The 22,978-nt window shown below is 43.3% G+C and overlaps 1 protein-coding gene across 4 annotated transcripts in view; it reads left to right on the top strand.

Moving 5' to 3' along the window:
* SLC12A6 (solute carrier family 12 member 6) overlaps positions 1 to 22,978 on the top strand; it is a 108,871-nt gene that overhangs the window by 21,742 nt on the left and 64,151 nt on the right. The window contains exons 1-2 of one of the 4 annotated variants that reach the window (XM_033923020.1): positions 22,088 to 22,146; positions 22,401 to 22,462. The exons of 2 other annotated variants lie outside the window; for them this stretch is intronic. Coding sequence is in view for 1 of the 2 variants with exons in the window: in XM_033923018.1 (XP_033778909.1) it covers positions 22,029 to 22,146 (118 nt within the window). In the remaining variant the exon portion in view is untranslated. Of the gene's footprint in view, positions 1 to 21,930; positions 22,147 to 22,400; positions 22,463 to 22,978 lie in introns of those variants that run through there. One more of the 4 variants, XM_033923018.1, reaches the window with a different exon arrangement.

Genomic DNA, 22,978 nt, shown 5'->3' with positions numbered 1-22,978 from the left:
ACTTAGGATAATGAGGAGTTATACTAGTCTGTAGTGTCATCCAGTGGATACAAATTCACAAAAGTCAAATGTACAGAAAGGGTATTTAATTGCTACTTTCCATACATCTCTGCATTATCTCCTTACTCCCTTTCTCATGTGTATATAATGAAGCAAGTCACTGTCTTGTGGGACAGATGCACTTATCAGTGCTGGTAAGCTTACTCCCTTCTGGCCCCATTTCCAGTATCCAAGGTTAAACCAAGTTCTGCATTCAGCTAAGTGCTTATTCTGTAAAAGCAGGGAGAAGGCTGTGTTCTTCGCCAGTTCTGTACGGTAAGAGACAAGCTGAAAAACAACCAACAGGGACCGCAGTAAGGATGCGAAGCAAAAAAACAACACCAAAACTGCAGGAAAATGTACAAGGTGCAGGAATTTATTCAATAAAAGTCATAAAAACATATATAAACAGCATACATAAAATAAATTTATCCAAAAGCTGGTTCTTGTTTTCACAATTGATCACAATCTCTTAATAGATAGACTCCAATCTATTGGCATTACAGATCAGGTCCTGCTTTGGTTTAGATCTTATTTGGACAACCGTTCTTCAATAGTATCCTTTAACGATTCAACCTCAGCTAGTTTTTCAGTTACGTATGGTATTCCTCAAGGTTCTATTCTTTCTCCTCTTCTGTTCAATATATTTCTTGCTCCTCTCATGACTCTTTGCCAATCTATTGGCTTCTCCGTATTTGCTTATGCGGATGATATACAACTTTTACATCCTCTGGACCCCACCAGTCTTTCTGAAATATCAGCTATTAATGATAAACTAAAACAGATTCACTTATGGCTTGACACCAATAGACTTTCCCTTAATATCAATAAAACAAATATTATGCTCTTCCCTTGGAAAGATAATAATAAGCTCGTCGCTCCAATTTCCATCAAAGGTGTCACCCTTAAGCAGATAAATAAAATTAGAATTTTAGGGGTGATTTTTGATGAAAAATTAACTTACCATGACCATGTTAGCTATGTTGTTAAAACTACCTTTTTTAGACTACGCCAAATTCGCTCAATATCCAAATTTTTATATCCTAAATCATTGAATATACTAATTCATTCAATGATTATCTCAAAAATTTGATTATTGTAATGCGTTATTTAAGGGAATGGCTCAAAAGGAAATTAGGCATTTGCAGATAAGAACATAAGAACATAAGAAGTTGCCTCTGCTGAGTCAGACCAGAGGTCCATCGCGCCCAGCAGTCCGCACCCGCGGTGGCCCATCAGGCCCATGACCTGTACGGTGATCATTGTCTGAACCCTTAAATCCCCTTGGTCTCTATCTAAACTCTCTCTATATCCCATCTCTACCTCTATCTGTATCCCTCAATCCCCCTATCTTTCAGGAATTTATCTAATCCTTCTTTAAAACCCTGGAGTGTACTCTGTCCTATCACAGCCTCCGGCAGTGTGTTCCATGTGTCCACTACCCTCTGAGTGAAAAAGAACTTCCTAGCATTGGTTCTAAACCTGTCCCCTTTCAGCTTCTCCGAGTGCCCCCTTGTAATTGTGGGCCCCATTAGTCTGAAGAATCTTTCTCTGTCTACCTTCTCGATACCTCTCATGATCTTGAAAGTCACTATCATGTCTCCTCTGAGTCTCCGCTTTTCCAGGGAGAAGAGCCCTAGCCTTTCTAACCTATCTGCATATGAAAGGTTTTCCATGCCTTTTATCATTTTCGTCGCTCTTCTCTGGACCCTCTCAAGCATCGCCATGTCCTTCTTGAGGTACGGTGACCAATATTGGACACAGTACTCCAGGTGCGGGCGCACCATCGCTCGATACAGCGGCATGATGACTTCCTTCGTCCTGGTTGTGATACCCTTCTTAATAATACCCAACATTCTATTTGCTTTCTTTGAGGCTGCTGCACATTGTGCCGTTGATTTCATTGTTGTATCCACTAGCACACCCAAGTCCTTTTCAAGGTTGCTTTCCCCTAGCACCGATCCCCCCATTTTGTAGCTGAACATCGGGTTCTTTTTCCCTATATGCATGACCTTGCATTTCTCTGTATTAAATCGCATTTGCCATTTGTTTGCCCACTCTTCCAGTTTGTTTAGGTCTCTTTGTAGGTCTTCGCATTCCTCCGCGGTCCTAACCCTGCTGCAGAGTTTGGTGTCATCTGCAAATTTTATAACCTCACACTTCGTCCCCGTTTCCAGGTCATTTATAAACACATTGAACAGCAGCGGTCCGAGCACTGACCCCTGTGGAACACCGCTCGTGACACTCCGCCAGCCTGAGTATTGTCCCTTCACCCCAACCCTTTGTTTTCTGCCTGCCAACCAGTGTTTAATCCATCTGTATATATCTCCTTCCACCCCGTGGTTTTGCAGTTTCCTAAGTAGTCGCTCATGGGGCACCTTGTCAAAGGCTTTCTGGAAGTCGATAATCCAGAATGCTTCCATTAAACTAATTATGAAAGCAAAGAAGTTTGATCATGTGACATCTTTACTTCAAGAAGCTCATTGGCTTCCAGTGTCTCATTGTATTCTATATAAATTATGTTTGCTTACATTCAAATCTCTCCTATTTAAAACTCCAGCTTTTATTTATAAAGCACTGATACCATATAATTCTTTTAGATTATTGAGATCAAATGACCAACATTTATTGGTCATTCCCTCTCTTAAAATTATCAATACTAGACGGCAATTTATCTTTACTATTACGGCGCCTCAGACTTGGAATTCACTCCTACTTTACTTAAGAGAGGAAAAGAATTTGGAAAAGTTTAAGAGCAAACTTAAGAGCTTTCTTTTTAAAGATGCATTCAATATTTAATTGAATTGCTTATTGCTCTTCTGGTTATTTTTTAAACCTTCTATTTTGTTTTGTCTTTCCCTTCCTGTTGTTCTGAACCTCTAATTCTTGACTCCTATATTACATAAATTATATTTCTATCCTTGCCTTACCTACTGTTTCATTGTGTCTATAAATTCATTTTTTATTATATTTTGCAAAACTTAGTCCCTTTGTTAGTTATGTATGTTTATTTTATGTATATTTTAACTATGTATTTTGCTGATTTGTACATCGCCTAGAATTTGGAATAGGCGATTAATCAAATTGTAAATAAACTTGAAACTTGATAAATACTGGACCCAACATGGTTCGTCTTTCGAAAAACACTCCTTCCTCAGGGGTCCAAGGTGATCATTACATAGAGTATCAAGAAACCAGATTGAATAGAGCAAACAAAATATCGAACGAGTTTGATGTTGGTTAGTCTTATGTCATTGTTGTGTGCTGTGCAGTTATCACACAGCATTACAATGTGCCTCCTATGCCTTCTCATCAGATTGTCAAGCTTCTGCAACCATTCAATCCACAATGTCTCTGTCATCCATGCGTTTTTGTTGCTTTCATATTCAACAGGCCGGCATTTAATGTTTTTGAAGCACTGAGGATTTCAATTCTTCCCGATCACCAGTGGCTTGAATTTTTCACTACCGTCCATATTGCAACTGAGCAGCAATGTAAATCATTCCTTTCGCACCTTGAAGCCAACAGTTTCACTGTGTTTGAAAGCCAATGTTCCGTCATGGGTGGCACACCAATACAGGTCCGTCTCATCGGTGTTGAAAATGTCACATGGTTCATATCCACCAATGACTGATGGCAACATTTCCATGACCCATCTTTCTGCACCAAACTCATCTGCGTCTTGTTTTTCATCATGCTGCTTCTTAAATTTTATGCCGTTACGAACTTTCCACCTCTTTAACCATCCATTTGTTGCTTTGAAGTCTTCTACACCCAGTTCTTCAGATAAGTGTGCCACTTTCTCCATCAGCAGAGGTCTACTGATTGGCATTTGTTGACTTCTAGCTTCAGCAAACCATCGTATGCCTTGTGTTTTGTTGGTTTTTTTTTGTAAATCCGAGAAATCTGGCTAGGATGAACGCTGTAATGTTTTGCACAAGAGACCTGACTCTCCCTTTGGTCAAGTCTCTTTAAGACATTGACACGTTCAGCCAAAGACAATGATTTTTGTCCACACGCTGCCATGGTGCAGTTTCGAAAATTCAAATATCTGGCCAGGCTTAGACTGCTGTTCCGAAACATGTGGCTAATCCACGTCAGAACGCGATTGCTTTTAACCAGAGTGAACGTAATGTGAAAGAATAGAGCTGGATGCGCATAAGTAGATTGTGTGCTTATCAGAATTGCAAATATCTGGAGTTTACTGTAAGGTTTGTTAGTGGCCCCCACAATATATGGTGGTAGGGGTTACTTGAGCGGCGCCCTTACACACGCCAGGTCCCAGGTTCAGTTCCCTCACTGAAGATTCACCAGGAAGTAGAATCAAATAATAGGCACAGCCAGAGGTGATTGCATAAAGAATATATTATAGAAATAGGCTTACAGAAAAGCAATATTTATAAGCATTACAATTAATGAGAGAGCAAAGCAGTTTCCCTGCCTTACAGAGTTCAGAGGAAAAGAGAGACATAGAAGCCTGAAGTTCCAGGGAAAGGCAGAGAGAGAGAAAAGGGGGATGGGGTGATGGTCCAAGCTTCGGGTTCCATAGATAAAGAGAAGGATAGACAGAGAAAGAGAGAGCTCCTTGTGTGTTGCAGAGAGGAGGCTTTTATAGCTTGGAATCTTATTCTGAATATAGAAAACTATTGAGCTTCAATAGAAGTTAAATCTCCCCCTCCTTAGTATACTTGTGCTAGACAGCCGAAGAATAGGCTATGGTCAAATGTAATTTCCAGTATGCCTCTGACAATAGTTTCTGATTAACTTTAGTTATCTGTGCACCTGGACCCATTGTCCTAAGCACCCTCTTAATCAGACATTAACACATTAACACCTTTTAGCTAATCATGATTCAATCAGGGCTATTTAACACCATCTTTTCGGGCCATATGAAACAGTCTACCTACACTCAGGGTCCATCTGCATTCACATGCCAAAGTCAGATTGATATAATTTCCCATAGGCCTTTGCTGACATTAATTATGCCAACTGAAAATGCTGTTTGCTAGCAATAGCTATGCTGACATTTACGTCCATTTACTTTAATGTAAAAAAACCCGCGACCATGGTGGTCGGGTGCGGATAACCGAAGCATGCGCTTAACTGACGTGCACTTAGATGGAGTCGACTGTATATTATAATCACTTGTAGCTCTACTGCTGCTGGTAGTGTGCCTGTGTAAACTTTGTATTGCTGCTATACTTGGGTAGTGCTGTCAATTTTACCCTTTTTTGTTGAAATAGTTTTTGACTAGGATATGTTTTTCTTAATTTAACAAATTCATTATTGTGCTAGACCAGGGGTTCTCCAAAGTCCAGTCGGGTTTTCAGGATTTCACCCAATGAATATGTTTGAGATCTGTGTGCATGCACTGCTTTCAATGCATATTCATTGGGGAAATCCTGAAAACCCGACTGGATTCGGCCCTCAGGGAAGGACTTTGGAGACCCCTGTGCTAGACCAATGACCATGGGCAAGCAGAAACTTGCAGATTTTGATGACATCACTGATATAAGGAGCAGTGCAACCAGGAGCCTTCCATTATTTTTGTGCCTCCAGCAGATGGTACAGATGGATTGGTGCAGCAAAATTTCTTTTATGGATGGTCCTTTTTTTGTTTTTGGGCCAGATTCTCTGAGCCTTAGATTGCAATCCTTGACTCTGTGAATGAAGTCTTTGAGGGGAACCCCTCAGTCTGAGCCATAGTTAAGACCACTGGTTGAGGTGGAGGAGGGTTATTAGTGCTCCTTTATGTGCAGGCTCTTTCAGGGCTCAGGAAAAAAAAAGAAAACCAAGACAAAATTACTTTAGAAGCTGGTGCTGTGGTGGGAGTAGCCAAGGTGGCACTGTAACTGGTGTGCTGCTCTCCGCTCGATTTTTCCTCTTGGATGATATGCCTCATACTAAGCGGAAAGGCTCAGTTCGGTCGGGCCCCTCCCCTGCTGAAACTTCTTTGCCTTTGCGACAGACTGTCCTGGATTTTGCCACCAGAACTTCTCTCCCTTCTAAATCGCGAGGCTTGCTGGAGTTAGCGTCTCAGGACTTAGGTGCCACCCTTGAGCTGGAAGTTTTACTCTCGCCTCCAGACCCGGTAGTTCCTCCATGCCCTGCGACTGATGCATCTGTGTTTCGGAGTGGCCCCGATACCGAGGTGATTGCGGGAGTCCTCTCCAAGGAGGGGAGCGAGACAGAGATAGCTTTTTTTCTTTAATTTTTTTTAATGGGGCAGATATTATGCGTGTGTAACAGGCACAACATTTGTGCCCATTGAAAAAAGAAAAGGTAAAAAAAGGTCTCCTGGCCCAAACAGCTGAGTGGCAGGAGGCTTTCCCCTGCCTTTCAGCTGTTTGGGCTTCGCTTGCTGGTTCTGCGCATGTATGAGAGTCACTCTCATTCATAGCTATCAATTGGACGAAAGAGTCGAGGATTATGACAAACCTCCACGTGAATCATTGCATAAAAACCTTTTAGTGCATCAATAGCTCTTTTTGAATTGGCCCAAAAATTGGATCAGAGCAGACCCATTCAGTCTTACTGATCCTCTTAGTGCACTAGGCCCTAGTCTTGAAAGTAGGCACAATCCCTTGAGGATGTTGAAGGATTTTGGTGGGAGGGGGCAGATGAAATTTCTTAGGAAGGTTCCTTTTGGAGGCTGCACTCCAGAATCTGGAGAGGCCTCTGCCTCAGCATCCCTGGTAGTGTGCTTGTTTAGAACTTTCACCTGATCTAAGGAGGAGGATGGCAGTCTTTGTAATTCCTAGGCCAATGCTTTTCAACCCACACCCAGCCACTTAAATTTTTAGGATATCTACAGTGCATGTGCATTTGATGCACTGTCCCCATGGTATGCAGTTGTATCTTAAATATATTCATTGTGGATATCATGAAAACCTGACCTGACCTGACCTGACCTGATCTGGTTGTGCTCCTGAGGTCTGAGTTGAGAACCACTGCCCTTGGCTGTGGTAGAGTCTGTCTCCAAGGGGGACCCTGTTTTGGAGGGTTTTCCTCTCCATAAGGCTTTGTTTCTATTGGTGATGGCAGATAGGGAGACCCTGGACCTGGCTTTCAAAGAGAGGAGGATGAACAAGTTTTATCTTCTTCAAGATAAACTGGAAAGGTTATTCACAATCTCTAATATAGACACTTTGGTGACAGCTTTCAGCAAGAAGTCTATCATTCTTTTGTAGGGTGGTATCCCCTTAGGGAAGCCCATGACTGTAAGATCATGTTGCTTCTTAAACAGTTCTTTCCCTCTTCAGCATTTGGTTATTTGGCCCAGGTGGTTCTGTATTGGGTCTGCCGGCTTCCCCTGTTACCAGGAATGGCTTTCATGGTGAATGTCTTATATGACCTCATTCAAATCTGTTTTGTGTTCTATTTTGTGGTCTTAGGTGTGGTAGCTTGTAAATGGTTGTGGTTTAGAAATTGGTCTACTTATGCCACCTCTAAAGTGGGCTGTAGCAAACTCTCCTTCTGTGGGTGTCTGCTCTTTGGCAAGAATCTGCGAAAAGCTAAGCTTCAGCAACTTCCAGAGGGATAAGAGTGTGATCCTCTAGGTAAGTGATAGGACCTACAGCCCGCCATTGAATTTTATGTGGTCCATGAGAGCATGAGAAATATATACAGAAAATGGCTAGCACAAACACCATTAACCAGCATTTTGTTGTTGGGAGAATTATTGAAGGATACAATAGGATAAGGCTTTGACAGTGTTGGCTGCTATTTGGAAAGATAGATGGGTATGATGATAGACCAGTGTGGTAGTAATTTATGTTCATTCAGTCATCATATTGTGTTTTAATGGCAATGAATTATATGGCACATTTGTTAATTTTCTGTTTGCAGCCCACTAGGGATAGATCTGACATTCATGCGACCCTCTGTGTATAAAGGTTGCCTCCCCCTGCTCTAGGGCATCCACAGAGAGTTAAGACTATAGACTGTGGGCTATCTCTGTTCTAGAAAGAAGAGTTCTTGTTTGTGCCTAAATGAGTTTTCCAATTTCTTTGAGGGAAAGAGGTTCTTCAGGGCTCATGCTGCTCAGTCAGAGGCTGAAATCCAGGCTAAAGCAAGGGTTGTTGCCCTGGAAGACATTTGCAGGATTACAACAGTCTTCCTCCTGCTCTTTTGTTAAATGTTGATGTTTGGTAAGGCAGCCTAGGAGGTGTGGTATCTTCCTCCTGACCTGTGGGATTAAAGCTCTAGTACATTCCATAAGGTAACTAGTCTAGATCAGGGGTCTCAAAGTCCCTCCTCGAGGGCTGCAATCCAGTCGGGTTTTCAGGATTTCCCCAATAAATATGCATGAGATCTATGTGCATGCACTGCTTTCAATGCATATTCATTGGGGAAATCCTGAAAACCCGACTGGACTGCGGCCCTCAAGGAGGGACTTTGAGATCCTTGGTCTAGATGGATGATAAGGAAGGTAAAATGTGGCCTTAAGTCCTGGATCCGCTCCAAAAGACTGAGGGATTCTTTAGGTGACCTGTCTGTATATAATCAGTTCTGCAGCTCATTATACCAGAGTTCTCTATACAGTAAAACCTTGGATTACCAGTAACTTGGTATGCAAATGATTTGCAAGACAAGCAAAACATTTTATTAAATTTTAACTTGATATACAAGCAAGGTCTTGCAATACAAGTACATACAGTATACACACATCACATCATTACAATTGAGCTTATGGTTCTTCTTTTTCTGACGCTGCGGGTGTGTAGTGACTGTTGTAAATGAGCGAGATCTTGCAATACGAGTACATACAGTATACACGCGTCACATCATCACAACTGAGCCAATGGTTCTTCTCTCTCTGACGCTGCGGGAGTGTAGTGCTTGTTCTAAACGAACGAGGTCTTGCAATTCAAGCACATACAGTATTTTGTATTAAAGTTTTTGGGTTGTGGAATGAATCGTCTTGAGTTTCCATTATTTCTTCTGGGGAAATTTGCTTTGATATAAGAGTGTTTTGGATTACAAGCATGTTTTTGGAACAAATTATGCTCGCAAACCAAGGTTTTACTATATATGCAAAAATCTTACCTGAACTTGAAGTGGATCAATGTTTGAGATTGCTTTAATATGAAAAATGTAGGAGAATTCTAAAGGTTTTAATGATTAGATACATGAGGCTTATCATTGAAATTAGGCTAAGACAGAGCAAGACCTCACTTGATCTATATTGCCCCACTGAGCAAATATCCATGACTGCAGGATAGGGTTAAAAAGCTGGACCTGGAGTTTTCCTGAGCCTACATTACCTGAGACATTAATGCAGATCAAGTTTTGGTCCTATGTGTACTTTGAACAATCTTTGGTAAACTGTAGTCATATTGCTACCTCTTGTTCTGTGATGTTTATGGTAAGTGCTAAGTTATAAACTCAATTTGTTTAGGTGTTGCAATATGACATAAGAGCAACAAGCTTGCCAGGGCTCCACATGCTGCAATGAATGTGTGTTGGATTGCAGCTCTAATGTTAAACTTCTGACTCAAGCTGTTGCCTTTTAGAAAGATTCTTCCTGGCATTGCTGTTATAACTTGAAGATTGCATTGTGACAACTCTGTGCCCTCAGTTCACCTCTGTTTCTGTTTTACAAAACTAGATACTGCATATTGTATTTGTGTTGGCAGGAGTTTAGATGCACAACATATGATCTCTTTGCATACTACTGTACTTCCACACAGTGTAACAGTACTTTACTTTTCCAGCATTGAGCTTTTGAGCAGGGTCTGCCAATGCACCGTACTCTTTTACTCCTGAGACTCTCACAGATACTGTAGTTTAGCTAATGCCTCTCTATCAAGAGTGCTTAAACTGAAATTAAGTAAGAAGCAGTAGCATTGACACATGTACGGTATTTCTGGTTGATTTTTGGTGTCTTGACTAATTTAGGCCAAAGAGCTAGAATATGGCAGGTGACTCTTTGCACATAGCTAATCCATGAGGCAAAGGTCAATTTGATGATTGCATGTGTAATAATCATTCTTGGAGAGGAAGAAGCTGTACAGACTTCCGTCCCAGGGTTTAAGTGTAGAAAAATGGATGCTTCTTCTAGCTATACATTTTTTTGAGATGCACATGGTAGAAAAGAGTGCTGTGAAACTGAGGAATACCTGTGACTGAATTACATGACTACAATTACTAAAATGTATGCATTTTCAGTGGGGCTTATAATCTAGTCAACAAGTGGAAATGAAGGATGGGACCACTTCAGTGGGTCAGGTATCTTTTGCTCTCTAAAAAGAGGGCTAGATGCCAGTATCATTTAATCCGGTGGTCTCAAACTCACAGCCCAGGGGCCACATGTGGCCCGCCAGGTACTATTTTGAGGCCCTCGGTATGCTTATCATAATCACAAAAGTAAAATAAAACAGTTTCTTGATCATGTCTCTTTAGCTATAAATTACAACATTATTATTAAGACTTAGCCAAAAAGAAAGATTTATAAACTATAAAGGGTTTTACCTCATGCAAAATTGTCATTTCTTTAATAAGACATTAACTATTTTTCTGAGGCCCTCCAAGTACCTACAAATCCAAAATGTGGCCTTGCAAAGGGTTTGAGTTTGAGACCACTGATTTAATTCTATCAGTGAGTTGCTTGCAAACATGAGTTTTGTAGTATAGCCTGGATTTTAGGCCTAAATTTTATCCTCAGGTTTCAAGTTTATTTTTAACTTAATGAATCGCTTATTAAATTTTATTCCTTTCCCTTCATCCATTAAGAGATGCCTGGGTGGCAGGGGTTGAAGGAAAGAAAGTTGGGTCAGTTGCCTAATGCCCCTCATATGGGCGGGGCCTTAGGCACATGGGCCAACCGAATCTTATTTATTTATTCAATTTTCTATACTGTTCTCCCAGGGAGCTCAGAACAGTTTACATGAATTTATTCAGGTACTCAAGCATTTTCCCTGTCTCTGTGGGCTCACAATCTATCTAATGTACCTGGGGCAATGGGGGGATTAGGTGACTTGCCCAGGGTCACAAGGAACAGCGTGACTTTGAATCCACAACCTCAGGATGCTGAGGCTGTAGCTTTAACCACTGCGCCACACGCTTCCCTAGGAGGGGCATTAGACAACTGGCCCAATTCCGGTTGGCCCACGTGCCTAAGACCCCTCCTATGGGCAGGGCCTTAGGCACGTGGGCCAGTCAGGCACCAGGCCCTTCCCCTGTGCATACCACAATGCATCGGGAAGGGGCAGGCCCCATCTGGCCGGTCAGCGATTAAGGTTAGTGGGGGGGGGGGGCTGCCGGAGTGTGGAGGAGGGTATGGGAAGGGGGCCCCTCCTCGGTGCATCCCACAATGCATCGGGAAGGGGCAGGCCCTATCTGGCCGGTCAGCGATTAAGGTTAGTGGGGGGGGGGGGCTGCAGGAGTGTGGAGGGGGATCTGTGGGGGGCTTTTGGGGGAAGGGGCCCGGGGGGAGGTTGTCCAGCAGGAAGGCTTGGGCTGCCCTTCTGGCAGGAGGGCTTGGGCTGCCCGATTCAGGGAAAAAAAATTTGATTTGATTCAGCCTATTGAATTGATTTTTCTATTTGATTCGATTTTCCTGCCCAATTGGTTGTTTTTTAAAACATCCTGGTGGGTTTATTTTATAGCCTCTTCACCCCTTTTATTCCTCTTCACCCCCCTTTGCCTTCTCCTAACCACACTGGCGCTGTGGTATAAACAAAAAAGACATTTCCTCTCTCTGTTAAATCCTAGCTCACGTTTGCGGTCTAACACCAGCTCTGGAAGGATACACATTTCAAAACTGACATTGTAATCGCAAAACAGAAAATAAAATTATTTTTTCTACCTTTTGTTGTCTGGTCATTATTCAGATCTTGTTGGTCCCTGGCTCTGGTTGTCTTATGATAACTTGCTTGACAGAATCTCCTTCTTTCTCCGTGCTAACCATCTATCTCTGTCCTTCCCTTCTGTTTCCCTTCCCTCCCCCGGAGGTCTGGCATCTTTCATTTTTTTTGTCTCTATCCATAGATCCACCTTTTCTCAACTACCCTTTCATCCAGCATCTCTCCTCCTTCCCCACCACCCCAGGGTCCAGCGTATCTCCTTTATTTTCCCAACTACCCTCCTATCCAGTATCTCTTTCCCCCTTCCACACCATCCCTTGTGTCCAACTTCTCTCCCTAAATCCCATTGTCCACCATCTCTCTCCCTCTCCTCTGTTTTTAGACCCATTATTTCTTTCCCCCCAAAGTCTGGCATATGCACGTCTCTTTGAACCCCCCTTCCCTCCCTCCCTCCATGTACTTCTACACCAGGGCCCCCCTCCCCTGAAGGTCTGTCCCTCCCTGAAGGCCTGCACCCCATCCCTGAAGGCCTGCCTGTTTCCCCCCTTGAAAGCCTGTCCTCCCCTGTGAAGGCCTGCACCCCCCCCCCCCCGGAAGGCCTGCATGTTCCCCCTGGCCACCCGCTCACAATTTACCTAATATCAGCAGTTTGCAGAGAGGATCGCGGTGCAAGCAATCTTTGCAAGCTGCCATAGGTCTTTGGAGCTGTTTCCTCTGCTGCGATCCTGCCTCCGACGTCAGAGGAGGGGCGGGACTGCGGCAGAGAAAACAGCTCCAAATACCTATGGCAGCTTGTAAAGATCGCTAGCACCGCGATCTTCTCTGCGAGTCTGCAGGATACTGATATTATGTAAATGGTGCGCGGGAGGCCAGGGGGGAAGCCGGACACCAGCGGGAGGCCAGGGGGGAAGCCGGACACCAGCGGGAGGCCAGGGGGGGAAGCTGGCCCCAGTGGGAGGCCAGAGGGAAAGCCGGACACCAGCAGGAGGCCGGGGGGAAGCCGGACACAGCACTTCCTGACTGACCCTCCCCCCTCGCCCTCTAAAGCAGATGCGGCAGCGGCCAGCCAGCCAAATGCAGCGCTGCTGCTCCTGCTTTAGGGGGGGAGGGTCAGTTACAGAATCGGGAAGCCGATTTGTTTTTGTTTTAAATCGATTTGAATCGATTCACCCAAAGTGAATCGGTGAACCAATTCAAATTGTGAATCGGGCAGCACTACTGTGCACTGTTGTCTCAAAATATTCCTTGGAATCTGTAGGAGTACCAGCTTTTATGTACAGTTCAGGACTGAAGTTTTGACCAGGCTGAATGCTCTGGACACTTAGGGCTAGATTCTCTAAGTAAACTGATCGTGTACCGATCGGTTTGCGACCCGATTTTACTCTGGCCCGATTCACTTACCTCTGTGCCGATCCGATTCCAATCCGTGCATGCAAATGTGGGGAACAGCATGCAAAGTAGACACGATTAAAGAAATCTTGGGAACCGACTGGGCTGGCCAATCAACACAGGAAGCGACTGCTGGGGACCAGTCGCAAACGTCCTTTCCGACTGTCCTTGGCCTGAAATCTCAGCCTGCAGTCCATCTCTGCCGCTCTGCCCCTTCCAGCTGAGCCCTGCTCTTGCCGCCCTGACTCTCCTGCTCTCTGCCGCCCTTCCCTGCAGTGCGAGCCCGTGGTTTTAAAGCGGGGCTGCACTACAGGGAAGGGCGGCAGAGAGCAGGAGAGAATAATTGCCTGCTTTTAAAAGTCCCCAGCTGCTGTGGCTCTTCATGGCAGGGACTCGCCGGGGCAGTGAACTTGTGTCGGTGTAGGGGACTCTCCTGGTCCGATCTCTGCCCCAACTCTCCTGCCCTGATCTCTGCCCCAGACCATGCCACAGGGCTTTGCAATAAGGTGACACTGCAGGCTGATGAGAACTTGTTGCAGCCGGGAAGCCTTCAAGGCACTGCAGCCCCCCGCATCATTTCTGTTTTGGACGGAAAGGGGAAAAATCATATCCCGCAGGAGACTGGAGTGATGGAGGGAAGGAGCCCAAATGCAATAGCCCAAACCCTTATGTCAATTTCAACCCTTGAAGAATTTGCTCCCTCCAGTCAATGGCGTGCTGCGCGGAGGAATTTTCACTTCTTAGGTTTCCTGCCTTTTCGTTCTGCATTGGCCATTGTAGGAGGGAGTTGTGTGTGTGTGTGTGTGTGTGCAAGGTTTTACAGAGACACGTAAAAGCACAGAGCTTAGTCTTCCAGGAGCTTTGGGTGATTACCAAAAGAAAGGAAAAATAGGAGAAAGGGAGGGGGGAAACCAAGTCTGAGCCCGAGTTGAGCGGAGTGCCACAAAGGGTTGCGATGACGGTGCTCCGATCCCTCGCCCGTATTTTACACTGCTCTTTTAGGAGAAGGGGAAGGGATGGCAGTGGGCTTATATGCCGGTTTGGGAGTGCTGCTGACTCCATGTTGCAGGGGATAGAGGAGAACCGAACTGCGGAGAAGTTTGCGGCTTGTGCCCAGTGTGACATCAGGCTCCCCACTAAAAAGTAAAAAAACCAAAAACAAGCCACGGACATCAAACGCATGCGAAGACCATCTACAGGCAAAGTAGATGGTCTGCGCTTGCGTGGGGATCGCTACCTAGCGATCCGTGTCCTTGGATGGGGGCGTGCCTCCGATCACCACCATTTGCATGAAGATGGTTGGTGAATTGGTCGGCTTGCCTCCAATCGCCCACAGATCGGACACGAATCTCCAGGTTAGTGAATCTAGCCCTTATTTCTTGCAGATAATACTCGTCTAATCTGTTTACTGACAAATAGACACTGGGCCTTCTGAAGGGTTTTCTGCTAAACAAATTACTATCCTGGAGAATCTGATTTGCTTTCATATGTTTGATTAACTTGTTACAATGTACTAAACTAACAGAAGTCCAATTGTAATACCCCCTACCCCTACCCCCTCATACCCCCTATGGCAGTCCATGTGAACTTGAATAATGCTGCTTAACTTCAGGAAGGGAAAGTGTGTGTTAAAAGTAAACTGAGCCCACCATAAACTATGCATATGATTATTCAAGGTGTGCCTTTGAGAGGAATCTTCCTCTTTAATATTTAGGAAAGCTTGGATATTTTGTAAATAAATAGGAGGGTTTAGTTGGGTTATGTTGCTTACTTCTTTTATTTTTTATCTCCGTTTTTTTTAGAGATTTAGCAGATTATCAAGCCAAATATTGTGAGCACTCATAGTCTGCAATCTCTGTCAATGTCTTTATTCATTGAGCATCTTTAAATTCCTCTAGCTCCTCACCAAGCATCAACGTTTGGAGTATTATCACAGATTATTGTACCCAGACTGAATTGATCTTGCTGTCCCAAATCCCATGGGTGGAGTAAATTAGTCCTGCCAGCTGGCTCCATCCTTGCCTGTGTAGCAACAGAATTCATGTATTACACTCTTAGCAGCTAGCACTTAAATAATAGTAGTGCTGTGTGGTGGTTGCTGTGTTTCCACATTCTAGAAAGCTATATGTATTGCCTGAGTGGCAGTTTCAACAGTTTTATTTCATTAAAGTCTATTGATATCCGAGCCAAAATCATCCCTTAGGATTTTAAATTAAAGAGGAAATACAGTACATTTTAATTTTATCGTCTGTATGTTTCCCATGGGTAGAAAAGTGTATATGCATATAATCCATATGTCTAAACATTTTTCTGCATCTGTGCAGGCAAAGTTATTTTCTTTCTATCTATGGGTAAGGGGATTTGATATACTGTCTTTCTGTGGTACAATCAAAACTGTTTAGAATTATTATGCATGTTCTTTCTCTAGTAATAATAATAATAATAATAATAACTTTATTCTTCTATACCGCCATAGTCGTGAGACTTCTAGGCGGTTCACACTGAAGAGAGCTGGACAGTCAATCAGCGAGTTACAATATGTTGAAGTCCGGGATACAGTATATAGAAACTTACAAAAAGCATATAGAATCTTACAAAAAGTCCGAGATACAGCATATAGAATCTTACAAAGGGACAGGATGGACCTCTGGTCTGCCTCAGCGGAGACAACTTCTTATGTTCTTCTTATGTTCTTATATAGAATCTTACAAAAGGCAGTGAAATACAGCAAACAGAATCTTAAAAAGGCAGCAAAATATAATGTTAGACATTTCAGACTTAAAAGCAGGAGTGGACATATGTAGTGTTAGGTGTAGATACTTTTTTAGGTGATAATTCTGTTGAATAAGGCAGTTTTTATGGCTTTTCTAAAGGCATTATATATCAGTCTTGCTCCTTTTATGTAGCTGTCTAACCAGTGTTGTTGTTTGTTTGCTTGGTACATAAAAGTTCTATCCAGGAAGGTTTTGTATTTGTAGCCGGTAATGCTTGGGTATGCAAATAGATTGCTGTTTCTGGTTTGTCTCGTAGGGCTGTATAGGATGAAGTGAGGTAGCAGGTATGTAGGAGCTAGTCCCCAAACCAGCTTGAAACATATGCAAGAGAACTTGAAAATTATTTGTGCCTCCATTGGTAGCCAGTGAAGCAGTCTGTAGTAGGGGCTAACATGGTCGCTCTTTTTTAATCCAAATATCAAGCGGACCGCTGTGTTTTGGACAATCCTAAGTTTCCTTACAGTTTTTTGGGGTATACCCATATAAACAATATTGCAGTAGTCAAGTGTTGAAAGCACTAGTGATTGCACTAGTAGTCTAAATGATAGAGGTTCAAAATATTTTTTGATGGACCTTAATTTCCACAGTGTCAGGAAACATTTTTTTACTATGTTCGTGTGTTCCACCATTGTCAAGTGTGTGTCTAGTGTGACTCCCAATATTTTTATTGTTTTAGTAATCGGGTGCATGATCTTTTATATGTAACGTTGAATTGGTAATTTTGTCTGTTGGGCTTGCAAGGAAGACTTTTGTTTTTTCTGTGTTTTTCAGCTTGAAATTTATTGTCCAGTGTTCTATTTCGGTCATAATATGCGAAATGTATTCTGAGGTCTCGTTTGTTATTCTGTTTACTGGGATTAAAATGGAAATGTCATCTGCATATATGTAGTAGATTAGGTTTTGCTTTTTTAGGAAGTGTCCTAGGGATGATATGTAGATATTGAATAGAGTAGGTGACAGCGGTGAACCTTGTGGTACTCCCGAGGGGTTTTTCCAGGTGTTTGAGTACGTCCCTCCACTAATCACCCGGTAAGATCTCTTTGTTAGGAAACCCTGTAGCCAGTTTCTTACTCTTCCCGTAATTCCTATTCCATCTAGGCAGTGTAGCATTATTTCGTGATCAACAAGATCGAAAGCGATGCTGAAGTCTAGTTGTAAAATCAGAGCACTTGTTTCTTTGCTGAATAAGCCAAATAGGTGATTAAGGATCGAGGCTAGGACTGTCTCAGTGCTAAAACCTTTTCTGAATCCCGATTGGTGTTCACTGAGGATGTTAAATTTGTCTAGATAGCCTACTAACTCCATATTGACCAGTCCTTCAAGCAGCTTGGTGAATAAGAAGATGTTTGCTATTGGTCTGTAGTTGGTTTTTAGGGCTAGTGAGTTTTTTTGGTCTTTTGGAATGGGTGTGATTAGTATGTGTCCCATTTCCTCGTGGAATGTTCCTTTAGTGAGAGTGGTTGCTATCCAGTTAAAAAGATCCTTTTTAAAATCTAGTGTAGCTGCTGTCATGGTCTTGGAAGGACATACGTCCAGTAGGTAGTTTGATTTGGTCTATTTGTTATATAGGGTTAGGAATTGGTGCCAGTTTGGAGGTTCAAAATGGTTCCAGAGCATGTCTACTCTTGTTTCTTTTTCGTGGGGTTCTGATTGGAAATCGAAGTTGGGTGAGGGTGAAGGTATTGTCGTTCTTACATTTGGTTTTAAAAAACGTGGCAAGAGTCTCACAGTCTTAAGTATTACCGTATATACTCGAATTTAAGTCGAGACTCCCTTTTTCCCCCCAAAAAGGAGGAAAAATGGTTGACTCGAATATGTCAGGCGGCTTAATATTCAAGTGCCCTGCCCTGTCAGGCTCTGCATTCAGCCCCCTCCCTGCCAAGCACTGCACCCAGCCCCCTTCCCTCCCTCGCCAGGCACTGCACCCAGCTCCCTTAACTCCCTCCCATTCTTCCCTGTCCAGCACTGCACCCAGAACCCTTACTCCCCTCCTTCCCTCCCCTGCCAGGCACTGCACCTAGCTCCCTTCCTGCTAGGCACTGCACCCAGCACCCTTCCCTCCCTCCCCTGCCAGGCACTGCACCTAGCTCCCTTCCCTCCCTCCCACTCTTCCCTGTCTAGCACTGTATCCAGCACCCTTCCCTCCTTCCCCTGTCAGGTATTGCACCCAGCCCCCTTCCTTCCCTCCCCCATCAGACTCTGCACTCTCCCTCCCAGGTTCTGCCCCCAGGCCCCCCCTCCCTGCCCTAGCCTCATACCTCTATTGCCGATCCCCGGTGGATGTGCAGTGGGCAGGAATGAACTTTCCGAGTTTCTGCCCCACTGCTAACCGGCTGTCACAAGTTTCTTCGGCCACTGAGCGGCACGAGCAGGCACGCAATTTGGTGCTGCTGCTTGGTGCTGAGCGGCTTCCTTACTGGCTCCAGCGAATTCTCACGAGCAGCACCAAATCGCACGCTTGCTCGAGCTGCTCAGTGTCCGAAGAAACTTGTGGCCCAGGTTGTGCTTCTCGAGATTGGTCTTGTTTATCGAGGCATCGAGACCAACTCCTTTGTCGAGGAGATCTGTTGTAATAATAATAATAATAATTTATTTTTATATACCACCATACCTGTGAGTTTTAGGCGGTTCACAACAGTTAAGCATAGTACAAACAATGAAAATCGTTTGAGATTCAACCAATTAAGTGCATAAAATATAAAAGAAATACATACAATATAAGAGGATCTCTTCACATTCCAGAAGGCGGTTCACATCCATTAAACAAAACTTAATAAGAAATTACAGTAAATATAGTTTATTGTAATTTCTTATTAAGTTTTGTTTAATGGATGTGAACCGCCTAGAACTCCCTGGGTATGGCGGTATACAAAAATAAAGTTATTATTATTATTATCTTTGCCTATGAACTCAGATATCAGGTATCAATAGTCCAGAGAGGTTTCACCTTCATTCTTGGCTATGAGGGGTTCCCAATCACCTTCAGATTTATTTAAAAATTTGATATACCGCCTTATTAAAATTCAAAGCGGTTTTACATAATATAAAAACAAAGTATAATAAGAACATACATTAAAAACAAATTACAAACAATGCTACAAACAATCAAACGCACTGACAAATATTAACTTACCAATACAAGATGGAGAAGGGCAGAAATACAATTTGTATAAAGAGAAAGAGGGGAAGAGGGACCAAAACAAAAGGAAGGGGAACAAAATATAAATAGTCTAGAATAATGTAAAATAAGCTAAAATGATTAAAAAATGGCAAGGAACAGATTTCCATTACCGTCCTTAGAAGGACTATTATACACCGAATGCGTCTTTAAAAAGAAAGGCCTTCAAGTTACTTTTAAATTTATCAAGAGATGTAATTTCTCTTATATAATTTGGTGCTGAATTCCAGATGGTAGGGGCCGTAACAGAAAAGATGCTAGTGCGCATAATGTTAATGTATCTTAAAAAGGGGATGGATAGCAAGTTTTGATTAGATGAACGTAATGTACGATGGGGGGGTATGGGGGATTAGTAGCCTGTTAATAAAATCAGGTCGGCCGGAAGTTTTGGTCTTGTAAGTCAGTAACATTCTTTTATAGGAAATTCGATGATCTATAGGAAGCCAGTGAGCATTAATCAAAAGAGGTGTGACACGATCGTATTTACGGTCTTTTGAAATAATTTTAATGGCAGTATTTTGAATAATTTGAAGACGTTTTATTTCTTTCTTAGTGATTGAGGGGTACAGATAGAAGCAGAGGTAGGTTATAGAAATGGTCAGGAACCACTTCACAGGTCATAGACCTGATGGGCCGCCGCGGGAGCGGAACGCTGGGCGCGATGGACCTCTGGTCTGACCCAGTGGAGGCAACTTCTTATGTTCTTATTCCTTTGTATAGTGCATTACTGTAATCTAAGCATGAAATAACGCGTGAATGAATAAGAATATTTAATGAAGATTGATCTAATAGGGTGGCAAGAGATCTAATCATTCGAAGACGGTAGAAACGTTTTTAACTACTTTGTTGAGACAGTCTCTCCACTGGTAGATGCTCTCTTCCAATCTCTCCAGAGGTTTACTGTTTCAAACACCCCCTCATCAGAAGGTCCTCATGATAGATTCCTCGACCTATGCCTAGGGGGGCTCATCTCGATGGTCTCCGTACTCAAGGGCATCGGTGTCGCATAAATCTGTTGGAACTCAGAGCGATCTTCAGTGCTTTCAAAGCTTTTCAGCATCTTCTTCACGATCAAGTAGTCCTCATTCCTACAGACAATCAAGTAGCCATGTACTATGTCAACAAGCAGGGAGGAACAAGATCTCTCCCTCTTTGCCAGGAAGCTCAGAAGGTTTGGAATTGGTCAATTCTTCACAACATTCAAGGAGAGAAAAACTGCCTGGCGGACAAATTGAGTTTTCTTCAACCTCACGAATGGATGCTCAATTCGTTGCCTCTCCATCCAATCATGAATTGGGCAGCACTACCAGGGACAGCAGGCAGATATTCTCACAATCCACCCACCTCCCCTGTTTGGCTTCTTAGCCGGCTATCTGAACTGAAGAGAAGCTGAGGAAACGCGCGCCCTACGTTGGGCGGGAAGGCACTCACACATGTGTGGTGCGGCAGTCGCAAACTTTCTAAAAGTTCTTCAAGCAAGTCTGCTTGCGAGGCTGTCCACATCTGGGCTCCGTGGATGACATCACCCATATGTGAGAATATTTGCCTACTGTCCCTGGATAACACCTGTTAACAGTAAGTAACTGTGCTTTCTTGTTTCTCTAATAAATGCAGATTGTTAATGCCATGCATACTGCAGGTAAAAGCAGTAGCTGGCCACAGCCTTTTAATTTTGTTTCGTCATATGCTTTTGTAGTGGAGATGTTGGGCAGCTGCTGGAAGAATATTTGTTTTTTAATATGTAGCTCCCTTGTAGGCTGAGATATATTTATTTTTTTTTTAAATTTGACTGACAACTTTGAAAAATTTTATACTTGAGCTTGGGCGGTGGTACTCTGTTGGTATTTGTTAGGCTTAGGGGGTACTTGGCTTGAAAATGTTGAGAAACACTGAACTAGACTGAAGATGGAGAGAGAAGGAAGGATGTTTATTGGTATTAGATGCCTAATATATGTCAAGTTAGGATAAAAACTTGTACCGGAAAAATTTTGCCTGCTGAGGCAAATTGTAACCTGTTAAGTGTATATTATGTATGTTAGCCTATAACTTGTTCTGAGCTCTTTGGGGGAGGACAGGATAGAAAATGAAATAAATAAAGGGGACCTGCCTGGATGTCTCCAGGAGGGTCCTAGCAATCAACAAGCTCAGAGGGAACCCCCCCCTCCAAGAAACACCTCTTTGAGCTATTGGAGAGCTTATCTGACCAATTGCAGCTGTTTGGGACATCACCCCATTTGTGGCTGACTCATCCTGCTTGTCCTAGAAGAAACTAAGGAGTTGGAAGTGTTCTGGGGTGGGTGGAAAAGGTCAAACCCCCTAATATCTTTTGGGCAACTTTTATTTATTAGGATTTTTTAAATCACCTTTTTGAAGAAATTCATCCAAGGTGATATATGATGATGATCAATCTGGACACAGGCAATAGACAATTTCAACAAGAATATAGACTGATAAGTTAGAGAATAAGGTAACTAAGCTACATAAATATGATCGGAGCTAGGGCAGGTGTGGATAAGCTGTATGTAGTTCAATAAAAAGTGCTAGTCAACAAAAATCTGGTGCAATACTTCCTTGTTTGCAGCTTAGGGGGAGATGACTGTTGGTCCGTTGCAGCTCCTCTCTCTTTTTTTTTGCCCTAGTTAGACAATCATTGCAGTAGGTGGAGTGGCCTGTAAGCCGCTCAGCAACAGATAACTAGAACAAAAAAGAAGGGTTGGGCCCAGGCTGGTCACATGTCCTGGGAAAAGTCAGTCTCTGCCTCTGGGGGAACACTTAAGCAAGCAAGCAAGGCAGGGAAGACCGAATACGGTAAGGAACGAGGAGAATCTCCAGCAGTGAAACATGCCACACTTCACAGTGACAAAAGTGCCAGATTCAGATGAAGAACCTGATGAGGAGGGCTCCAGCCTGGCCCGGCTGACAGCACGGATTCAGGAGCCTAGTGAGACTGTGGAGTCAGGTGAGTGCCGAGAGCCCTACGCTACTTCAGTTCTCAGCCCTCAGGGAAGCTTGCCAGCAGCTTGGATAACAGCTAAGCCTTATCTGGCCATCTAAAGCTGTTTTGGTTATGTGTGTGTGTGTGTGTGTGCTTTTGAACCTCTGGCTGTGCTGAGGAGCTCTTTGTTCTAAGCACCTGATTTTCTGCCCTTGCTAAGGTAATGGATGTCCATTGTTCAGAAACTTTTGGTGTAAATCTTTTTTATTGTTGTACAGCAAACAAACAAGCACAGCAAACCAGTAGCCAACAAGCTCGAGAAAACAAAGTACAACTATAGGTAATTTTTATTTTCTAACCCCCCCCCGTACCCCATCCACCCCCAACAAGCCTTACCCAAGCCCCCAACCCCACCAACACCTCCCCTACCCCTATTCAGATAAAACCATAATGTATGCTGAGCAAGCTGTGTTCTTATGCCGCTTAGCAAGCACCTAACAGAGGCTGACCCACACCATCTTCTCCCCCCACAAAAATCACCACCATATCGCTCAGATCTCGTATGAACTCACACTACCACAGCCACACCAACCATCCATGCACACCATACCAATCACCCCAGGTAACATCTGAGGACAAGCAGAGCCTAAACTTAAAACGAATTTAAGACCAAACTTATGGCCCTAGGGGATAACGATTGAATGTAGGAGTCTCAGATCTGCAAAAAAACTTTTTTCTTCTTGAGAGACAAACGAGCATGTCGTTTCTCCAAGAGTATCAAATTATGAAAGCGGTTCCTCCAAGCCCAGTAAGCAGGTGCTGTCGGTTGTATCCAAACACTTAAGTATGATCTTCA

The sequence above is a fragment of the Geotrypetes seraphini genome, chromosome 16 (genome assembly GCF_902459505.1).
Source record: "Geotrypetes seraphini chromosome 16, aGeoSer1.1, whole genome shotgun sequence".
In the NCBI taxonomy this organism is placed as follows: Eukaryota; Metazoa; Chordata; class Amphibia; order Gymnophiona; family Dermophiidae; genus Geotrypetes; species Geotrypetes seraphini.
The sequence above is the reverse complement of the archived record's forward strand: the minus strand, read 5'-3'. Positions and strand labels throughout refer to the sequence as shown.